General features: G+C 37.1%; 2 protein-coding genes across 3 annotated transcripts; both read right to left on the bottom strand.

Moving 5' to 3' along the window:
- Positions 1 to 314: 314 nt before the first annotated feature.
- LOC113699205 (vacuolar protein-sorting-associated protein 11 homolog) lies at positions 315 to 5,511 on the bottom strand. The gene is made up of 4 exons (XM_027219399.2): positions 5,119 to 5,511; positions 4,805 to 4,990; positions 2,431 to 4,479; positions 315 to 937 (listed from the first exon to the last, which is right to left on the bottom strand). The coding sequence occupies exons 1-4, from the start codon at positions 5,338 to 5,340 to the stop codon at positions 584 to 586; spliced, it is 2,811 nt and encodes a 936-aa protein (XP_027075200.2). The 5' UTR covers positions 5,341 to 5,511; the 3' UTR covers positions 315 to 583.
- A 1,898-nt stretch (positions 5,512 to 7,409) lies between these two features.
- Positions 7,410 to 19,891, bottom strand: LOC113702104 (exosome complex exonuclease RRP44 homolog A-like). 2 transcript variants are annotated; one of them, XM_027223092.2, is made up of 24 exons: positions 19,617 to 19,891; positions 19,301 to 19,423; positions 19,010 to 19,167; positions 18,500 to 18,555; positions 17,310 to 17,432; positions 16,973 to 17,103; positions 16,644 to 16,884; positions 15,346 to 15,499; positions 14,439 to 14,679; positions 14,027 to 14,183; positions 13,782 to 13,850; positions 13,417 to 13,542; positions 13,258 to 13,310; positions 12,487 to 12,593; positions 12,141 to 12,195; positions 11,951 to 12,050; positions 11,315 to 11,426; positions 10,489 to 10,609; positions 9,721 to 9,780; positions 9,519 to 9,624; positions 9,344 to 9,439; positions 8,354 to 8,435; positions 8,162 to 8,227; positions 7,410 to 7,782 (listed from the first exon to the last, which is right to left on the bottom strand). In XM_027223092.2, the coding sequence occupies exons 1-24, from the start codon at positions 19,668 to 19,670 to the stop codon at positions 7,575 to 7,577; spliced, it is 2,799 nt and encodes a 932-aa protein (XP_027078893.1). In that variant the 5' UTR covers positions 19,671 to 19,891; the 3' UTR covers positions 7,410 to 7,574. The 2 variants fall into 2 exon arrangements, with proteins under 2 accessions (XP_027078893.1, XP_027078892.1); XM_027223091.2 differs by having other exon boundaries at positions 19,286 to 19,423; positions 19,617 to 19,890.
- Between the last annotated feature and the right edge of the window lie 236 nt (positions 19,892 to 20,127).

Genomic DNA, 20,127 nt, shown 5'->3' with positions numbered 1-20,127 from the left:
TTTAAGACTCCAGAAGTAAAGATTTGGTCCAAGATTAAAAGGCATCTGCACAGCTTATAATAATAGCTCATCTGGGCATGGAGCCCCAGTTAGAAATACTTCTCAGTCAATATTTTGTGAATCTTTTAAAAAATGGTTGAACAATCAAGAATTTCAATATAAACCATATGATTACATGAAGGATCACAAAAACCTGCCGTTTGAACAGCCTAAAAGTTGGAGACAAAAACCTGCCATTAGAACAGCCCAAAGTTGGAGAAAGGCACAATACACCATGTAGCTTAAATTCAAATTGAAATGAAACGATTTGGGGATTGCGTGGAACTTGAAACATACATAACACACTCGCAAACTTGGTTTGAAGTTCGATAGAGACAGCAAAATTCAGCAAGACCGCATATGTTTTAATGTTCTTCTAGACGCACATTCTCGCGACATATACTTTTGTTGATGACTATACCAATGAATCAAGACTTGGCTATACTCATTATTAATTGCTACATTCTCCTGTTGAACTTCCACAAAGGGAAACAAAGATTTGCACACATAAGATGGAAGTTGGGTTGAAAGTAATGCATTTCATCTAAGCACCGGCCTGTCTGGTACTAGTTTTGCTAATAATCCCCTTCCCAAAGTATTCAGCAATCACAGAGAACCCATCTTTCGAATTTCTAACATGCTGGAAGAACTGATCTTGGTTATTGGAATTTTGCTCAAGGCTTCTCTTGGTTTCCAAGACAGATCTGTACTCTGGAGCACACTCAGGGCATTCTCTCTCATTGTCACCAACGCAGCGCTGGTGAAATGAATGCATACACATGAAATGCACAGCAGGAAGATCAAGTGTAAAAGTGCATGCAGTACACTTGCTAAGCTGAAATATTCTTGCATTTGTCCTGAGATCCTGAATTTCTCTTCTCATTGCTGATGTTTCTTCCTGCAGAATAAGAGAGATGTCATAAAATTTCAATTGCATTAATAACCCAGCAGAAAAGAATTTTATGGTGCAAGAGCATGTCGTAATAAGGTACAAGGCACATGGTGCTTGCAACCCACCCTAAGGAATGAAGAACACTATTTTAGCTTAAAAGAGAACGGTTAGAATTACATAAAAAGAAAGCTACTTCTGTAAATAGTAATGATGGAGCAGACTGGATATGCTTGCAACCCATCCTAAGGAATGAAGAAACTATTTCCAGCTCAAAAGAAAACAATTAGACTTGCATAAACAAGAAAACTATTTCCATGAACAGTAACAATGAAGCAGACTGCACATGCGGCATACTAATTACTTTCTCTGCTTGTAAGGCATACACAGGCAAACTGAATGTCAGGAAAGTAATATCTGACTTCCTTGTGTGTATATATTTTAGCACAAAAACACCTACCCATGAACCTCCTTTCTTCCTCTTCCATCATAGGTTGGGACTTGGGTGATTAACAAAATTTAATGCATGACCAAAAATTGGAAAAGTGGCAAGAGAGGTACACAATTGTGCACTGTTTTTCTAGACTACAAAAGGAGTCCATAAAATGCAAAACCTAGTACTTCCAAAAAGAAAACCTTGTATATGAACACCAACCCCCCCCCCACCCCCTTTTTTTTCCAAAAAAACAAAACAAAAAAATGAAAAGACCCCAAGTTAACTAACTGCAAAACGTCAAGGCTAACAAACTGAAATTGGTTGACATGGGCAGCCCAAGATTATGTCACATAATCACCAAGAAGCGTTTAGAAGATAATTTAAATGTTTGGCATAGACAACTCTTCTGGTATCCACTTTAACCTCAGCAAATTCTCCATTCTAGAGTCAGTGCACACTATAATGCTTGAGCATAAGCACCAAACCCTGTGTTACCCAAACAGAACCAGAGCCTTGGGCCTTTTTCCTTTCAGTTTCTTTTCATCTTTGGATCTGCTTTGCTGAACCCCACAATCCCCAACTGCAAACCTCAACAAAATTGGCACCACATTTCCCATGTTTCCCCTCCCTTGTCCCAGCACCCTCCTGCTCGTATTCCCAAGGCCACACACTTTACTAAGACTAAGATTTTTATAAAAGCAGTAAATGATTGTTATATTTATGACCTCAACTCATTTACTTTATCTAAAATCAAATAAAACACACTACATAAGTAAAAGTTCAAACGTTTGCACAAAAGCGTGTTCTCACAATCCAACAAATGAGTCTTTCCAGAACTTACAGAATGCTACAACTTAACGTTTGGTTTAGATATCTAAAAACATTAACCCATCTGCAAATTCAGAGACAGAGAGAGACCAAATTTGCTGCATGTCCAAGCCCTTAGAAGTCATAAAGCGATCTATCCTACTCAAAGGTGATTCAGAACCATTGGCACGCACACTCAAAAGGATTTTGGTGACAAAAAGAAGCTGTCTAATGTATATACTTTATAAAGAACACAGACCTGGTACTTCTCAATGGCTCTTCGATCTTCTTCAATGAGCTTTGACTCATGGTCCAGCTTGCGAGCTATATAATCCTTGATGACAGAGAGAGTGAGGCATGGATTCCTAGAAAGGGTCTGAAGAACAACAATAGGTGGTAGAATGTCATCCCTCTCAATGTAAGTCAACACTTCTTTTACTTCTTTGGAGCAGTCTTCCCCAAGTTCACCAAAATATTTCAGTACATCTGCCCAAAGAGAAGGATCACCACCTTTCCCCAAATCCCCAAGTCTTTTGCAGCATGCTATTAAACCCTCATGGTCTTGTGCTTGCATGTAACAGGCAATCACCTCTTTATACAGTTTCATCTTCTCGTAAAGAAACAAAAGCCCATTCTTAAAAGCATTCATTTCACACAAAATTATGGCCAGACCAACATCATACAATGGTTGATCTTGTTCTGGTGGCCATGCACCCTTAAGCAAGTTTAGACCCTTTTGAAATCTTTCCCGACGATCTTTTCCCTCACTTACATCTGGTCGATTAATAAATGTTCTCCCATTGGAATGTCCTTTAGAAATCACAGCACCATTTTCACTAGTATTTGTCAGCGAGATGAATGGGAAGTCCAGGTCATGGGATAAATACAATTCCAAGAGCGTGTTATGAATTTCTCCTTGAGCAGGTGAGTCCTTCATTTTACTAGTATATCTTTCAAGAAACTCCATAAGTGACTGGGGATGATGAACAAAGATATTAATAAAATCAACAGGAGATGGCAACATCGACACATATGTGCTACTTGAGGTGCCCCTTTTGGCTGGTTCTTCTTCTGTACATAGCCTCATAAGTATATCAATTGTCTCAGCAGGCTTGTGCTCAATCAGAATTTTACCATATTCTTTAACTGTTACACCAGCTTGACTTGGTTCAAGACTATTGACGTATTGCAATGCTTCACCATACCTCCCCAAGTCTTCAAGCAGAATCTTCAAGTACAATTCATGCTTCCCAGCCCTTTTCGCAACATACATCGCGTGCTCATGATAACCTGCAGCTCGGCACACTTTTATAGCAGTCTCTACATCAAATTTAGTTTCCCCACCACCATCATCACTTTTGATGAACAGATTCAACTTCTCGACATCTTTCAGTTTGGTGTAACAGTTTAAGAGCAGAGTGGTGTGATCTTTTGATGCAAGTCCTTTCTCATGTAATTTCTCCAAGTAATTGGTAAGGTTGTGAATTCTTTGTGCATCTAAAAACTTCTGTATAACATACGAGGGTTCGAGATAACCAATTGTGTCTATGTACTGATGCATAGCCTGATCATATTCTTGTTTACAGTATAAATGATCCCCATATTTCCTCAGCACCTCAGCAGTTGCAGCAGCATCAGCTTGTTGGGTCTGTACAATATTGATGGCTACTGTATAAAGACTCTTCTTAAAAAGCATATCTAGTTTACTTTCCATGTCCTTCTCACCAATACATAGGGCTGATTTGTCAGCCATAATGAGTATTATATTACCCCATTCACAAAGCATGTGAGAAACTTCTTTGACTACAACACAGTGTGCAACCAACTTATTTTTCAGATCATAAACATTGAAAGAATACTTTCCAGTACTTTGGTCAGCAATAACACACAACAAATATCCACGAAACCATCCAAGAAATTTTTTCTCTCCCTCAAAAGCCCAACAAGGTCCCCGACCATCAACTTCATAAAAATACACTGCCTCTGGTCGTCCAATGATCAGCTCCGAGCGATCACTCATAGCAACACTAGGGACATCGGATCCAATATTATCGAGCATTTGACCAGTAGGAGGTTGAGTATGCAAGTTAAACAAATGTACTGAACTTGGAGTAACTGCAAATAGCTGAAGAACCTGACCATCCACTCGGAACCCTAGGCCCGTAATGGAAGCATCTGCTTGAAGTTTGAAGCGTTTGATACGCTCACGAGCAATGTCCCCTTGAATGCAATAGATACAACCATTATCCAATCCAATAGCAACAAGCAATATAGGTGGAGCCTCCTCCAATACTAAGAAGGACGTAATCTGCACACATCAATAATAGTTCTTCTAATTATACTCCTTTTGACAAACCAAAACCAACATCATATACATTAAAACATAAAAGTTGTCAAAAGCGGCAAGCTCGAATACTCAATCTATAAAGAGAGCACAGCTTTACAGGACATCAGTATCTACATTTTTCTAATAAATTTAGCAGTAAATTCTGTACCCGTTAAGCATATAGGCCAAAAATTTGCCCTTTCATTCGTTAATTAGGACTATCTAAGCAGGGTCTCTTAACCAAATTAACCTATTAAAAATGGATGCAATAAATTGCTAAAAAGCAACATTCACGATCCTAGTATACCTTAGATTCAGGAAACTGGTTAGTAAAAATTCGCAAAATCTGAACACAATCGGGACTGAAGGTGCTGGGACCCTCCTCCTCATGCTGCTGTTGAACCTTATCCAGATCAAAAATCTTCATACACACCGCTGAAAATTGCGGGGACAATTGCTCATCTTCTCCAACAGTCACCAAATAATTCCTTTGCTGATCATGCAGCCAGCAAACGGAACAATCAGTTTGCCAACGAAATGATAATTAAACTAAGACTTACTGCTAGTATACTAATGCTCCGAAATCTGACAGAAAATTGATCAAATGTGAAGCCACGCTACCTTGAGTTGTTGAAGGAAGAGGACCGAAGAAGAATGAGCTCGGAATTGAGAATTGAACTTGAGCCCTCTATCCAGCAACGAAACGGTGCCGTCGTCGCATCCCAGTACAACTTTTCCTCGGCCACTGGAACAACATTCAATTTTGCCACTGATCTCCTCCGGGATTGTGATTCTTTCCCCATATTTTCCCTCGAAGAACTCGAATTTCCTCCACTGATACATTTTTTGCAACTCACAGCGACGACGTATTGAACCCTCAGTTTCTTCTGTATGATTACTCGGTTCTGGATTTATGCATGCAGAAAAGATTGAGGAGACAATCAGAGAGAGACTTTCTGAATTATTGTCGGTTTCAGCCTTTCAGGTTGAGGCCGACCAAAACGACAGTGTATTAGGTGTCTGTTCCTTCCGCTTTTTGCCTTTTAACATTTTCATTACTACAGTTGACATAGAAAAAGGAAATAACAAAAAAAAAAAAAAAGGTGTAGTAGTGTTTACTTGGAATTGATTTGCCAATAATTCTGCCGTTTGGTTTGGGTTTTGGAATCGAGACGGGAATCAGGAAAGTCACCAGTGGAACAGGTGTCATCTCTACATATTTGTTCCATTAGATGGCTTTTTAATTCTGAAATAAACTTCACTGTGCCGATTTTTGAAATCTAAGCGAATAGGTGGAGAATAATGATACGTCAACTTTTACCACTCTTATTCCTAAAAATGGCTCTAAATATTTGATTGTGATTAATCAAATAACAAGTAGAAATATATTAATTTATTTATAAACATACACTTTTGAATGAAATACTCTGAATAATAAATGACGATACTTGAAAATATTAATTATGCAGATAAAACGCAAAACCCGTAAACTCCCAATATATGTTTAGTTCTATTCCACATCTGGTGGAGATGAGATCATAAACTCTACAACAAATACAAGTGTTTATTATTATAATTATTTTAGAAGCCAAGATATAAATAAGGAATGATACACTCTAACACTTTCTTTCCAAATTAAATGATTCCTAATATAGTCTACCAAACAATAGATATAGGTATCATTAATTCTTGATCCCCATATCCGTTTACCCAGACATTCACTTGTATTATGCAAGAGTGAGTGTCGGATTAAGATTTTGCATCCCTGGAGGACCATCAATTCCACATATCCCCTCACGGAAAATGTCAGAGCTGGGAAAATCTGGTGTATTGTCTAAAGATGTCGATTAATCTTGCTTCACTTCCAATCATGTCCGTCCTTGGATCTAGTCGATCCGATTTAACAAGATTACCCCTGCACTGCTAGGCAAATTATTTTCACATTGTTAAAGGGTAAATTCTGTAAAACAACAAAAAGAGGCAAATAAGACAAAGAGGCGTTTGGCTCAACCTAAGGAATCGGAATTGTAATTGGAATCATTTCTAAAAAATGAGTATGGGTTTTTCATGAGGGTTTATTCAAATAACTAGTGTTTGGCAAATATTTGCAAGGAATAAGTATTATAATTTAATATCATTTTTTACCTATATTTTTTTTTTTCCTTTTTTTTCCCTTTTCAATCTATTCATCCTCTTTTTCTTCTATGTCTAACTCCTTGTACTCTCACCCCACCACCATATCTCTGACTAAAACACTATCTAGCAACCCTCTGTCACCAAATCTCTTATTAGAATGCAAAGAATGTGATGGAAAGAAAAAAATTTTCCTCCAAAACTCGATGGAATTAGAAATATACAGATTTGAGATTAATTCATCGAAATAATACACTCACCCCATAAAAAAAATCCAAGTTGGGTCAGTTAAAGGAAGAGGAGTCCGAGTGTCCGCAGCCTGTTGTGGAAAGAAAAAGATGCAATAGAGGGGGAGAGAGGGACTACCAATGAAAGAGAAAGGAGAAAATGAAGAGGTCACCATCTTTTTTTTCTTTTTTGGAAGCCTTAGAATACATAATTTTTTTTTAATTCAAATCTTCCTTTCCTCTCTCTACTCCAGTTTCTTAAATTCCGTACTTGAATTTTTTTTTCTTTTTAAAAAAGAAGCACAAAGCCCTGTCATACTCCTGGCTTTGCAGCTCAATTTAAGGCAATCTTCAAGGATTCCATAATCCAGCATCATCAGTGGGAATAAACCAAGTTCTAATTCTGAAACAAGGAAACGAACCAAAATTTTCTTTTCTTTTAAACGAAGCGATGAACCCAAGTCAAACCCGAAGCTTCATTATCAACAGCAATCCATCCAGAAAGAAAAATGTTAGAATAAAAACGAAAAATCATTTTTTGCAGGATTTCCATGAAAACAAACAATGGAAAAGAATTAGATTACTCTCCATGGAAAAATGAGCATTCCGGCATCATTACAACTACAACACGGCACAACCAGACCAAGAATGACTAAACCTACAACTCTGTACACGGCTAATTCTACTGCAAGGAAAACAAATCAGCAGACATTTTTCTCACATTATCGTAACATCTGTATCGTTAATTAAGGTTAGTTGGAGTTTCGGCCGGTGGGGTTGGGGCTCCACAACCTCCATATGAATCTTCACTGTTTGAAGAACGCCATAGTGAACACTATTGTCACTTTTTCTAACCCTCTGCTGCTGTTCATCAACCAACCATTCTCCCTCCTTGCTCAAATGAACTGGCCCTTCAATACCGTACCTGCAACATAATTGGGAAAGGATTCTCAAAATAAGCAACCTGAAACTATTTCCACGAGAGGTCCGCTACTTCCCTTTTTTTAGGTGGACTCCAGTCAAACAAACAAATTGCTCTAATTTTGCATTTTAATAATAATAAAAAAAGAACTCATTGTTAAATAATTAATCAAATTCAAATTTCACCATGTCAGGACAGTTTTATCATAAATGCCACTGTAGGGACAGAGGATTGGGTTTTGGAAGCTCAGATCAGAAGTTTAGCCAATCAATTAAAAGAGCTAAAGTTGTGAAATTTTATGATTGCCCTGTACTGATGAAAGCAAACTAAAATACAGGAGATGCACATTATGTAAATTAAAGTGCAAGGAAACAAAACGTACTTGGGCACAAAAACTATGAAACCATTTGCTCGTATTTTCACTATTCTGGCCTCAGTATCTGTCCGCCTGCATTAGTAGAATAACAAAATTACATATGTGAGAGAGAGAGAGAGAGAGAGAGCATGCGGTAGCTTGGATAGGGAGAAGAAAGCAGAGGGGGAGAAAAAGACTCCTCAAAAATAAAATACTTGCCTATTCCTGAAATATATGAGAGTATGAAGCTCAACTGAGGCCCGACCAGCCATTTGTGCATTCCTATGCCGATAATTTAGATCTGTTTGAAATAGGCACTAGTCAAAATGTTTACCAGAATCTAATACAATATGCAAACGTCAAAACTAAGTCTAAGAACCCATTTACAATAGCAAGTTTCAGAACCAAATTTGATGAACATAAGTCAAACACATTCGAGGAATAAGAAATGCAAACTGATTCAAGCAAGATGACAATGAATGTGATGAGACTTTCACAATGGCAAGGGACATATCATTATTTATCAATTTTATTAATCGAAGATAAAAACAAGAGGAACCCAATAAGGCTGCTTCAATCATCAATGAAGCTTCAAAATACCACATTTTGTTGACTTCAAGAATGTCACACCATTTTTCTAGTGGACAGAAGTATATGGACATCCAGAGTCTGCTAGACAGTGTAGTTTCTACAGTGACATGGCTACATGATTAAATATTCGAAATTCATTAACTCATATTATTTGTTTCCCCATTCAGTTCTGTTACTTATCCACACAAGAAAAATATCCATGCATATTGGAATGAAAAGAGTAGAGCCAAGCATTGCTTTGAAGAAAGATTCAATGGAACTCTTCAGCAATATTCAGCTAATAATGAAACAAAAATGAAGTCGTAGCTACGTTATGTCAAACAGTACATAAACCCCACCAACTTTTCTATTTGAAAAGTTTATGCAAGTGAAAAAAATGCGATGAGTAAATAGTGCTAATAAGGAGCAGAAACAAATATCCAGCTAAGTGAATCAAAACTCCATATTACAAGACCACCAGCAAAGCTTCGACCATGAAACTGTTAATTCTTTGATTGAAAGGAAACCCAATTGAACAACTCAATCAACCAAGATGTATTACATGCACTTCAGCAACCTTATGTAAGTGATAGTTACAAAGAGAACAAGTTATGAAGGTGTAAGTGATGTGATTCTTACTGTCAGAAACACTTGTAAGCTGAGCTTTGTCCTGCAGTACATCAGGAAGCCTATATATTCCCAAGGATGCAGCAAGCAACCTGTGTACAATCACATCTACAACGGAGAAAAATACCATAAGGTTCAGTCATTAGCTTTCACAAGTTGATCAAAGATCACAAAGGACTTGTATTACCTGCATATCTTCTAATGGGAGAGGTGAAATGAGTGTACAGAGGTGCCGCAAGACCATAGTGATAAAATTCTGGAGGAGTGAGCTCTCCACTACAAAAGTAGACTGCCTGAATTTGAAGAACATAAATTTGATAAAGAATGACTGAAACATCTCATAGCACAGTATTTAAATGAAAATAAACTATTTATAGAAATGGAAGTACCTGGGACATGCATCTAGTTGCCAGAATACGAATCAGCTTATTAAAGTAAGGGTCACCACCCTGGAGAAAAAAGAACAGTCAAGTGGTGTTATTTATCATTCAAGAAAAATAAGCAAAGAAAGTGTCATTTATATAACACTTACACATTGACATGCATGCAATGGCAGAGATCCTAGGAAGTAAAAAGAAGCAAAGCAAAGAGACATAGAGTTTAGATTTATAATACCATTACTACCTCATTTAAGGACAGTTGCCAGCTATTAAAAAGCTACAGAGATGAATCACTCACTTAAAAGCAGATCCTCCAATTATATGCAAAGTTGTACCCCTAAACACATGGATCTAGGATGCATTAAAACCCTTCTAACTATATTGATGCCAGCCAGACTCAATGTGGCTGTTCAAAACCCACCCAGAGACTTGAAGATGTGCATGGATTTTAGATGCAAAAGGTATTTCTAGCTTGTTTCATCATTCTTTCACTAATAGTTTCATTGGAACTACTTCCTTCTGAATCAAGAGGGACTTAATTACAGATATTACGTTACACTAGAAATTAAAGATGATGCTAGAGAAAGAAGGAAATTAATGTCAAAGTCAGTATCTTCAAACAAGCACAAGCTCATGTAACATATGCATCACATTTTAAAGTAGTAGCAAGTTGGGGAAAAAATGACAAACAGAAACCACACGCCAAAGAATTCATGAAAGCAAACAAATTTATAATTGCAAAAAACAAAAGTACGAAAAATCCAATCCTTTTCTGACCACAGCACGATCAAGCGAATCAGCAAGTGCTTTTGAGGATGACACATCCAATTGGAGACCAACAGCTGAAGCTGTTCGAATTAAAGGTTCAAGCATCTCTTTTGTAGGGGTAGGATGTCGTCTGCAAATGTTATAGTTGCAATAGATTAATAATATGAAAATCAACAGAACAGCCTAAGCAACTAGTATTTAGACTTCACTATCTCACTAACTATATAAAAAGGAAAATACATGCACCAATGAAATCCTTCTGAAAGCACAATTGGGATAATTTACTGCCCAAGACACATTAAAGAACTGCACAGCCACACCTACAGATAGATCTCAAACACTACAATAAGACATAGTGATGCATGTCACCCTTGGACTGACAGCAGGGTAATTAACAGAATGCAGCCAGAAGAAGGGGAGATTAATGAGAAGGTAGACTGAGATTCGCATACTATTCTCCTGTCAGTCAAAAATATTGGATATTGTCCAGAGTATTAGCAGTTTGTCCGGTTAATTAATCCAATTCCATTACCTTTTTATTTCTTAATAATCAGTAAGTCAGTTGCCGACCCATATTACAATTTCTGAGAATGCTGCATCCCAGAAAATCCATCTTATCAGCATGCTTAATTAAAAGTCCAGTTGTCCATAATACACACTTTTTTTTTGGGGGGGAGAGAGAGAGAGTAACGAAAGCATGTTTTGTTGAAATTAACGGAAAATGAATGTCAATTTCATTCCAAAAGGTAAGTAAAAGACAGTAGTATTACAAAAAGTAATTCTGTCAGTGTTAGAATTTGCAACAAAGAACAACTAAAAAGAATATATACTGTACCTCAGTAATGAGCACAGGGGAAAATGTTTGAGAATTTTTTCAGCAACTGAAACATTAGCTGCAAGCATAAACTCCTCAACCATTTGATTTGCTTCTCTTATTTGATACATTCCTAAAACATGGTTAATGCAAAATATAACTATGATTCTGGCCGAAAAACAGGATAGCGAATATTCATAAGCCAATGACAAGTAAATGACCACGTCTAGTAAAACATTTATGAACATCTACTATCTCTTATACAAGATTACAGCAAACAAGTCAAAATGGTGATTAGGGGAGGGGTGATCATTAACTTTTACTTTTGTTGTCCTATAATGGTGTGATGATGGTAATAGATGTTATATGCTAGTTTATTTGAATTTCAAGGTCACATCTCAAGATGGCAATGTCAACAAGCCAAACAAAAAACCCACACTAAGTAATCTTTGCTCAACATTGCAAACTTCTATACAGGAATCATAGAAGAGGTGTTGGCAACATTGGTCCAACACTAACTTCAGCAGTTCGGACACTAAAATGAATTTCTGCCCAATCTAGACACTGCTATCTGCTTGTCAAGAGGTCAAGAGCACTTCTTAATTGCAGGTTCTAAAGGTATAGATTGTAAACACAAATAGAAGAGCGTGGACATACCAATATCAAGGGGATCATGAGTTTCAGTATCAATTTGAAATTTGACTTCAGCAGAAGCAAGAGTAAGTGCCCCTCTATCAATACGTCTCTGCCTCATGATCTGCAAAATTCAAGATGTAGTCCACAATAATAAACGCACACACCCAAATGTGGGGATGAGGAAAATGACTGAAACAACTAGTGCCAATACCTTCGCTAAAGCATTCATATTTCGCAAATCAGTAGTTAATGGATCCACCAGTCGACTGCAGATAAAGAATAAAAAATATTTGTGATATTAAAGAGGAGGTTAGTTAAGAAAGGTAATAGTACAATAAGTAACATAAACAATAACCCCAATATCCAACATGTTATATAAACATCACAGCTCATTATTCAAGCAACATAGTCCAATTTTTACTTGAAAAACATCATTTATGATTCAAAGCAAATATCACCATAATGCTGAAACAAACTAGTAATATGGTACTTTCAGAGATATGTCTGTCCTCAAGTTCAAGAAAACAATTTGCAATAGAAATAAAATATAGGAGCACCTGTCATCCATCCTTGCTTGAGCTTCAACGTATGACAAAGCTGCACATGATTTTATTGCACTTTTTGTGTACTTCGTGGAAATAATCTCTGCTCGAGGAGTCATTTCCTGAAAGGGAGAAGCGTTTAACATGTTAACTGATGTGTTAAAGAAAAAAGTCCCTGTAGACGGTGTAGTGACACGTATTTATTTACTAGACAAGATAAATTCAACAAACTGAGAACCATGACAACTCATTAAATTGCACATTTTGACTGTAAAATCTTTGCTATTGCTTGTCAAAATGAAACTGTAGCTCATTAATAACTGCTTCCAAAAACCAAAAAAGAATGTAACTCTTATGGAAATTGAAGTGGCTATTAAAATACTCCTCTTCTGGGTCTGTTCATGACCTAGTATCATTGACCTGGTAATATCTGAGTGACAGCATAAGCTTCTGCTAGCATGATCGAGTGAACAACACAGGAAGAAATTGGACTTATAACCACTTCTTCAGGAAAAAATTAGCTTAAAAATGACATCTGATAAAACAGTGCCCACAATCACGGAGCAAACACTTAAAACAACTAAATCCCATCATAAGTGGTCAATGTCAAGATACAGCATACTGGAAGTGTTACCATGTTAAGTACAACACGTGGATAAACTCTATATAGTACCACGTTTGTACATTCATGCCACTTGCCAAAGTGGGGATTACAGAAAATTTTTCGACTGAAAAATCAGGACAAAGGATAGCAGAAATTTGATCATGTACGGAGGAACAATTTACCCAAATCACAGAGAAGGCTAATCTCTCAACATCAGCTCGGAGTGAACATATATCTGCAAAATCAACAAAAACTTATCCTGTTATTGCATAGACGAAAATCAGCAAAATCTTCATAAATCTATGGTGCATTTTTTTTTTCAAATGCAAAGCAAGTATCACCTTCTGTTAGGGGTTTAGGGAGCATGTCAATTCGGCGCTCAACAAGGTAGACTGAGGTACCCCTTTTTGCAGCCTCATCATCAAGTGGTGTTCCAGAGTGAACAAAGTTTGTGACATCAGCAATATTTGATATGTTGTTAAAGAATAAAATTGACACGAGCACTACTCATGGTAGCTCATTATTTCTTTTGCAGAATCCAACACACCTAAAACATCACCCCCTCCTCCTCCTCCTCCTCCCCCCTCCCCCCCGCGCCCCCGCCCCCAACAAAACCCAACTTACCATCCAGGGAAGACTAGGGAAAAGTCAGTAACGAGTACTGTAAGGTGACACAGGAAAAGGACAAATGTAACTCAAAGGATATGAACTCCCACTTCAAAATTTCCATCAGGAAGAGCTGTACAGTGCAATGCATCATCAATATCCTTGCATCCTGCACCAGATGAAAATAAGAATGTCAGCTAAAACTAGAAATACACAACAAAGCTATCCTAATGCACCATGATAAGCATAAGACAGGTGTTAATGAACAACTAGAAAAATATCAAAAAAGAAATAGTAAAACAGAAATTGAAGAAAAACTTCAGAAATATAAATGGAACTACATACCTGGAGGGTCCACACTAAATACACGGAGTTGTCGCAAATCCTGCCTGATAGGATTTGCAAGATCTTCAGTAGACGCAGACCAAGGCAACGCTGGCAAGCACGCTAAAACTTGAGAGGAAAATGGTTTGAATTCTACATCATTCTCTAACAGCACAACCTGAAACACATGACAAGAGAATATAGTTGTTATACATAAATTGTGATGAATCAATATGTTATACCCAGCTGTTTTGGCTTAAGCATCTCAAGCTCATATAAAGAACACAGATGACTAGAAAGTTCAGTATGACAAGTATAAAGGAGAAAAATCATGTTTAACTACAATAGATGGAAAACAAACACCATGAAGATACAGAGCTAATGCAAAACTCTGTTTCAGAACTGTAAGTGTAACAATGACATAGCAACGTACCTCACTTTCAGTATCTCTGTCCCCTATTACTCCTATTGTCCTCACATAATGACCAGATGGGTATCGAGACAAAATATCCCATTTATCAACAGCAACAACAATCCTCTTGTCCAAAAGGTTCCCCAGCTGACGCGTTTGTATGCGGATTTTAGGAATTCTACGGTCTTTGGATACAAATAAAGCATGGGCAACACCACCACTGCCTGCTGGCATAGGCATTGGCTCCACCGAACCACAATATCTGCAAATAATCGATTTCTGAATAAGATTTGTTTAGCCTTCAAATTAGAGCATGAAGATTTTCTTCTTATGGTGTAAATCAATTCTGCAAAAAGCTAAGCATATCAAGCTGATGGTTGAGATGCAATATGCAAAGGAATTTATGATTGAAATGAGTGTAAAATTGGTGATACTCCTACACTCCATTGCAATCCCTAGGAAATAGTGTTATGCCCCCCAGACCACTACAGAATTCGTATTGTATATAAAAAAGTTGTTTGCAACTTTAAGACTGTACTATCCTAAGCAGTAGTTAAAATGAATGAATCTCCAATCACTACGAACAGCAATTTGCAGACCAAAAGCCCAATGAGAGAAGAACAATGCATTAAGGTAGTTGGCAAAAACCCACACAACATTTTCATCTGTACGAGTTTTCTGTAAGTAATTTAAAATTGAGCAGTATCTAGAGACTTGCAATACAAGGAGTCTAATGCGTCAGATGATATTAAATATTAAGAAGACTCTCTTTTGAAATTGAGGGTAAAACCCATCAAGATAGTAATTTAGTAAATCATATATAGGTAAGAGGTAAGAGGCGAGTGAAACAATGAGTGCCAACCAAATTTAACAAAAAATAACATCATGCAGGTAACTAGCAATTCAATAACAAACGTATTTAACTTACGAATGCCAGTTCCGTTTTATAATACCAACAACACGTCCACAAGGACGGGATGGCACAGAACCTGAGACCCCAGCTGATCCTTGCACAAGATTTGTGGCTCTAGGAGCATCATCCGAACTACTTGGGGGCAGATGAACGTCTTCCTCATCATCCTCTGCGAAAAAAAATTAACTAAACACATAGCTTCAACACAAATTTCCACACACACACACAGGTTTCTCCTTTCTCGCAGAGGACATCATTGAAAAACAATGCGAGGAAAAGGGTGAGAACCACACACACAGGGATGGATGAATCAAATGAAGCAGATAAAGAAACAAAGGATATGCTAAGTTGATTGTAAACTAAATGTAGAACTAGCTAGAGTAATTCGTAAATATCAGCTAGGAAGGAATTTGGATCCCACCGAACAAAGTTGGTTGGAACAACAGCATAAATATAGATACAAAACTGCCTGTATACTTGATATTAAAAAATGCCAAATATCTATAACATACTAATCCTTCCAAAGAGAAGTGCTTCTTCGATTTAGATCATAATTTTCAGCAGCTTCGAAGCCAAACAATTTCATGTATTCTGGCAAACAATTCAGACCTAAAGAATCACTTAGTGCTCAGGACATGGAAGCAGAGCAAGGGCAACAGAGTTATTCGTATTGGTTTCGTCCATGTACTTTCGCCCACGTATCTGGATGATACTCCTCAGCTGCTTCAAAGTAAAAAAGTTTGTAGTATTCTGGCAAACAATTTAAACTTAAAGAATCACTTGGTGCTCAGGACCAAGAAGCGGTGCAGGGGCAACAAATTTCTTTTTATTCATATCATTAAGCATATTTACATCCACAAACTTCTTCCATCCCAAGAAGAGTATTTGCGCAACTAATTGGATGTCAGATAAAACAAATAGTAAAGGAGTACTGATCATGCATGTATGTGGGGATCTTCAACTTATAAGCTTAGTCAATAGTGTCCCTGGAGGTAATGAAGGACAAATCCTTAACTTATTGGTAAGAAAAGTAACTGCCTTCATCCTGTATCAAGATACTACACTCATTTTAACCACCTTACCTCCAAAATCCAATGATAAGTGAATGAACAAAGAATTTGCTCCTCCGCTTCCCTCTAGACAGTGTTCGGATAACATCAAAATAAAAGGAAAGCAAAGGAAAATTTTCTTTCCTTTTTGTTTGACTTGTAAGAAAGTTTTGGACTAGTTTTTCAACACCAAAGCACTACTTTTGTAGTTTATGTCATCAATAACCAGATAATGCCCTCAAAGAAAAGAGAACAAGTAAAAACCTTCATTAGTTATTGCTATAGATGCCTCCTCTTGCCATTGATCTTGAGGCAAAAGCTCCACAGTCACAACATCCCCATCAAAAGCTCTATTCATATTTGCACGCCCATAGATAATTATTTCATCACCAATGCTTTCACTTCCAACGTATGCTTCAAATGGATTGTAACGGTTAACACGAAGTTTTCCTTGATGATATATCCCTCGAAGCAAGCCAGAAGTAATCTCTGACATGGGCTTATGCTGCACAATAATTAAATAACAAGTAAATACAGTAATAGACAGAAGATTGTTTATCAGAGTACAAGTAAACAAGATATTCAAGGTATACCTCAGTGTAGATGACTTTTCTCTTTGAAGGTCTCAGATCCTCCACATCTTCCATGTTAACATCCTCAGATGAAGGCTGAACAATCAGGTCTAGCAACTCTGGCTGACCAAGTGTCTTCACGTATGATTCAACTGAAAAGGAGCTAGACATTATTAATCAAATATTGGGCCACAGGATGTCCAGTATGATAAATTGACATTGAGAATGAAGTACTATATATAAAATGATGGCTCAGCAGTAGCTAAAGAACAGCTACATCAACACTTTTAGTCTCAATGACCATCAATAAAGTGGTAATGAAGACAAGGACAAAGATGATGACGAGATTATGCTATACCTGTATCTGCCAAAATTCCCTCCTCCAATGCTTTCCTTTTATTTTCCCGGTCATTTGTGAGTAGTAAGATACGAACAACATTACTGAGGTGACTCTGATACCAATGTGTTGCAACTCGGATTGCTGAAGTTTAATATTAGAGTCAAATTATTAGGACACCCATACATGGTCTTGAAATAAGTCATCTCTACTTGAGCACCAAAGGTTTTTTAACATCTTATATTGACAGTTGTATGCTTTCATGTCTGTACATCTACCATAACTGATAGAGTATTACAAACAAGTCGGTGGTACATCCTAGTATTAGACTTCAAGACAATACAAAAAAATTTCTATGTAGTGCCAGTAAAATTGTTCACATGTATAGGAGGAGGGAAAAAAGAAAAAGACAAGAAATTCCATGTAACACCTCCCCATGATATCAACATGAGGTGCTAAATGAACGGTGAAACGTCTAAAACTACTTCGGTCTGAAAGATTAGGCAAGTGCTCATTCCCATTTGACTAATTAGTCATGGAGGTTTTGACCAAATTAAAAATTGAGAATGCTAAAAAACTAACATCCCATATGCTGATACTAATAAAGAAATAAGAATCTCGTATTAATGTGACCAAAAGAACTTTGGGCATCTTTCAAAGTTTTAAGTGTTTAATAACCTTAACAGGTCAAGAAAAAACACTGCAAAAGAAACTGGAAACTTCCAAATATAATTTTTTATGAACTAGGAAATGAGATCAAATGCAGACACATCAATTAAAGAACATACATGCAACTATCATCTTTTTCACTACTTCTGCATTTTAATAATCACAGGAGAGACTAGAGTATTTCTTTTATAATTTGGAGCAGCTGCATTCTGAAGTGTGATGTAACCAGAATCTCGCTTGAAGACAACCGTGGTAACATGCATGTGCAGAAATTTCACAAATATAGCATCTTCTGTAATCAGGTAAGCACTGTTAAACCCTTTATGTCCATTAAAAACTATAACAAGTGGTCTAGCATCCAATTCAAATAACAAGAAGTAATTTGTGAACCATTTAGAAGGAAGAAAAGTTGTAGTATTTGACACTCAACATTCATAGGCATGCACATCCCAATACCCAATGCACAGCTGACTGAATCTTGCAACCCTGATAACATGATAAAGCACACGTGTTTTCTGTTTGTGTAATGCAAAACAACAAACCTCTGTCATTCCGATCATTTGGAGTTTCACCAGCCATCTCTTTCACATATGTATCCCTTTGCAATCAAAAAGAGAAAACATGAATTAAAACCATGTAAAAGAAATACACTATCTACGTGACAAAGGACATTGTCAATGCTGCGACTTCAGAACTTATCATTGACTATTCTCAAAACTAGATTCACAGCACCATAGATGAAACCGAACTAATATGTTTATGATATAAAAGCTGATTACGTTAAGAAGTCATTTGAGGGATCTAAAATCATCGAACTTTCGAAGGCAGCAATCTGTCAGTTGGTGAATCAACAAAACTCGGACATTTAAACAAATTCCTAAAGTTACAAGTGAAAATATCTATGCGTAAGGGAAGCCTAGAGCCTACCAACTGTAGTGCAAACTATTATAGTCTGATGGATACTAATAAACATAATTTGAATACACATTGGGGCTTATGTATCTTCTGCACTTTACGTAGACGAATAAGTCTAAACACAAATAAATAAATACCTGTGGTGTTCATTGGAGAAAACAAAGAATTTCCTGGAAGAGTTACTGCAGAGAGCCCTAAGGCGATTATATATACCAATATTCTTATTCTTAACCTCTTGTAACACCACCGACAGCACAACCACATCATCAATCGCTGGATTCTCCAACAAATCAATCTAATATTACAACAACCATCAACAACAAAAAAAAAATCAACAACAGAAATAACTGTAGTATACTACGCAATCTCTTTTTAAGTATACATAACAAATATAAAAACAGGTTACGATTTACTTGATTAAGTACAACATTGGTGTCGAGAATGAGAAGTGTGGAGGCAGAGTCACTCAAGCGAGCACCGGAAACGTCACATACTTTGCAAAATGGCGCGCCGCAATATATATCATCTCTCAGATAGTGCTCCCTGACTTCCTGCAAGTGTAATTTTTATTCAAACTAAAAATATAAATTCAAGCTCAAAAGCAAAAACCCTAGTTTTTTTTCGCGTTTCCTTGACATTTACGACCTCAGCAGCTAAAATAGAAGAATCCTAAGATTGAGAAACAAATCATTTCGAAAGACATATAAAATTGTAGATTGAAGGGAAGGAGATTAAGAGACTGACCTTGCGAATTGCTCCTTGTCTAGTTTTTCGGACAAAGGTCTTGCTCTTAAGCATGATGAATTGATGAGGATTCCAGAATAGTTGTGGAGGTTTTTTGGGGGGTTTTTGCAGGGCTTGCCCACAAGCTGCAGCTGTGCCGGTTGATCTCGACGGACGGAATATTTTATAAATTTTTGCCGTTAAAAATTTTATGAAGCGGGATGGCAACGAAGCATGCAATAGGCACTGTTTTAGCCTTACAGGGGGACTGGGCGATAGCCCAGATTAAAGTTGGGATGGATGGAGGCAAATCCAATTGGGTTTAACGTATGAAAATCTGTTGGAGACGTATTAATATTTTAAAGCAAGCCCATATCTTCTTGGGCTAAGAGTCATAGTTCTGATTTTAATAAGTGTTTTTCTTAAAGTCTTATGTTGGTGAGTAATCTTTTTTTTTTTTTTTGGTTGGACGCTTACTCCAAAAAATCCAACAAGTTTACTGGGAGAGAGGATTCAAAGGAGTCAAGGGGGA

This window comes from Coffea arabica, chromosome 7c, assembly GCF_036785885.1.
Source record: "Coffea arabica cultivar ET-39 chromosome 7c, Coffea Arabica ET-39 HiFi, whole genome shotgun sequence".
NCBI classification, from domain to species: domain Eukaryota; kingdom Viridiplantae; phylum Streptophyta; class Magnoliopsida; order Gentianales; family Rubiaceae; genus Coffea; species Coffea arabica.
This window is presented reverse-complemented; position numbering and strand designations above follow the sequence as displayed.

Bases quoted from the DNA above. Each gene is read 5' to 3' on its own strand.
- LOC113699205 (XM_027219399.2), bottom strand. From the start codon at position 5,340: ATGTATCAGTGGAGGAAATTCGAGTTCTTCGAGGGAAAATATGGGGAA. The intron at 4,991-5,118 runs GTAGCGTGGCTT...CTGCATGATCAG, and splicing joins TCTTCCTTCAACAACTCAAG to CAAAGGAATTATTTGGTGAC. The intron at 4,480-4,804 runs GTATACTAGGAT...TGATGTGTGCAG, and splicing joins ACCAGTTTCCTGAATCTAAG to ATTACGTCCTTCTTAGTATT.
- LOC113702104 (XM_027223091.2), bottom strand. From the start codon at position 19,670: ATGCTTAAGAGCAAGACCTTTGTCCGAAAAACTAGACAAGGAGCAATT. The intron at 19,168-19,285 runs GTAAATCGTAAC...TTGTAATATTAG, and splicing joins CCAATGTTGTACTTAATCAA to ATTGATTTGTTGGAGAATCC. The intron at 10,610-11,314 runs GTACAGTATATA...TAACATTTGCAG, and splicing joins CCCCTGTGCTCATTACTGAG to ACGACATCCTACCCCTACAA.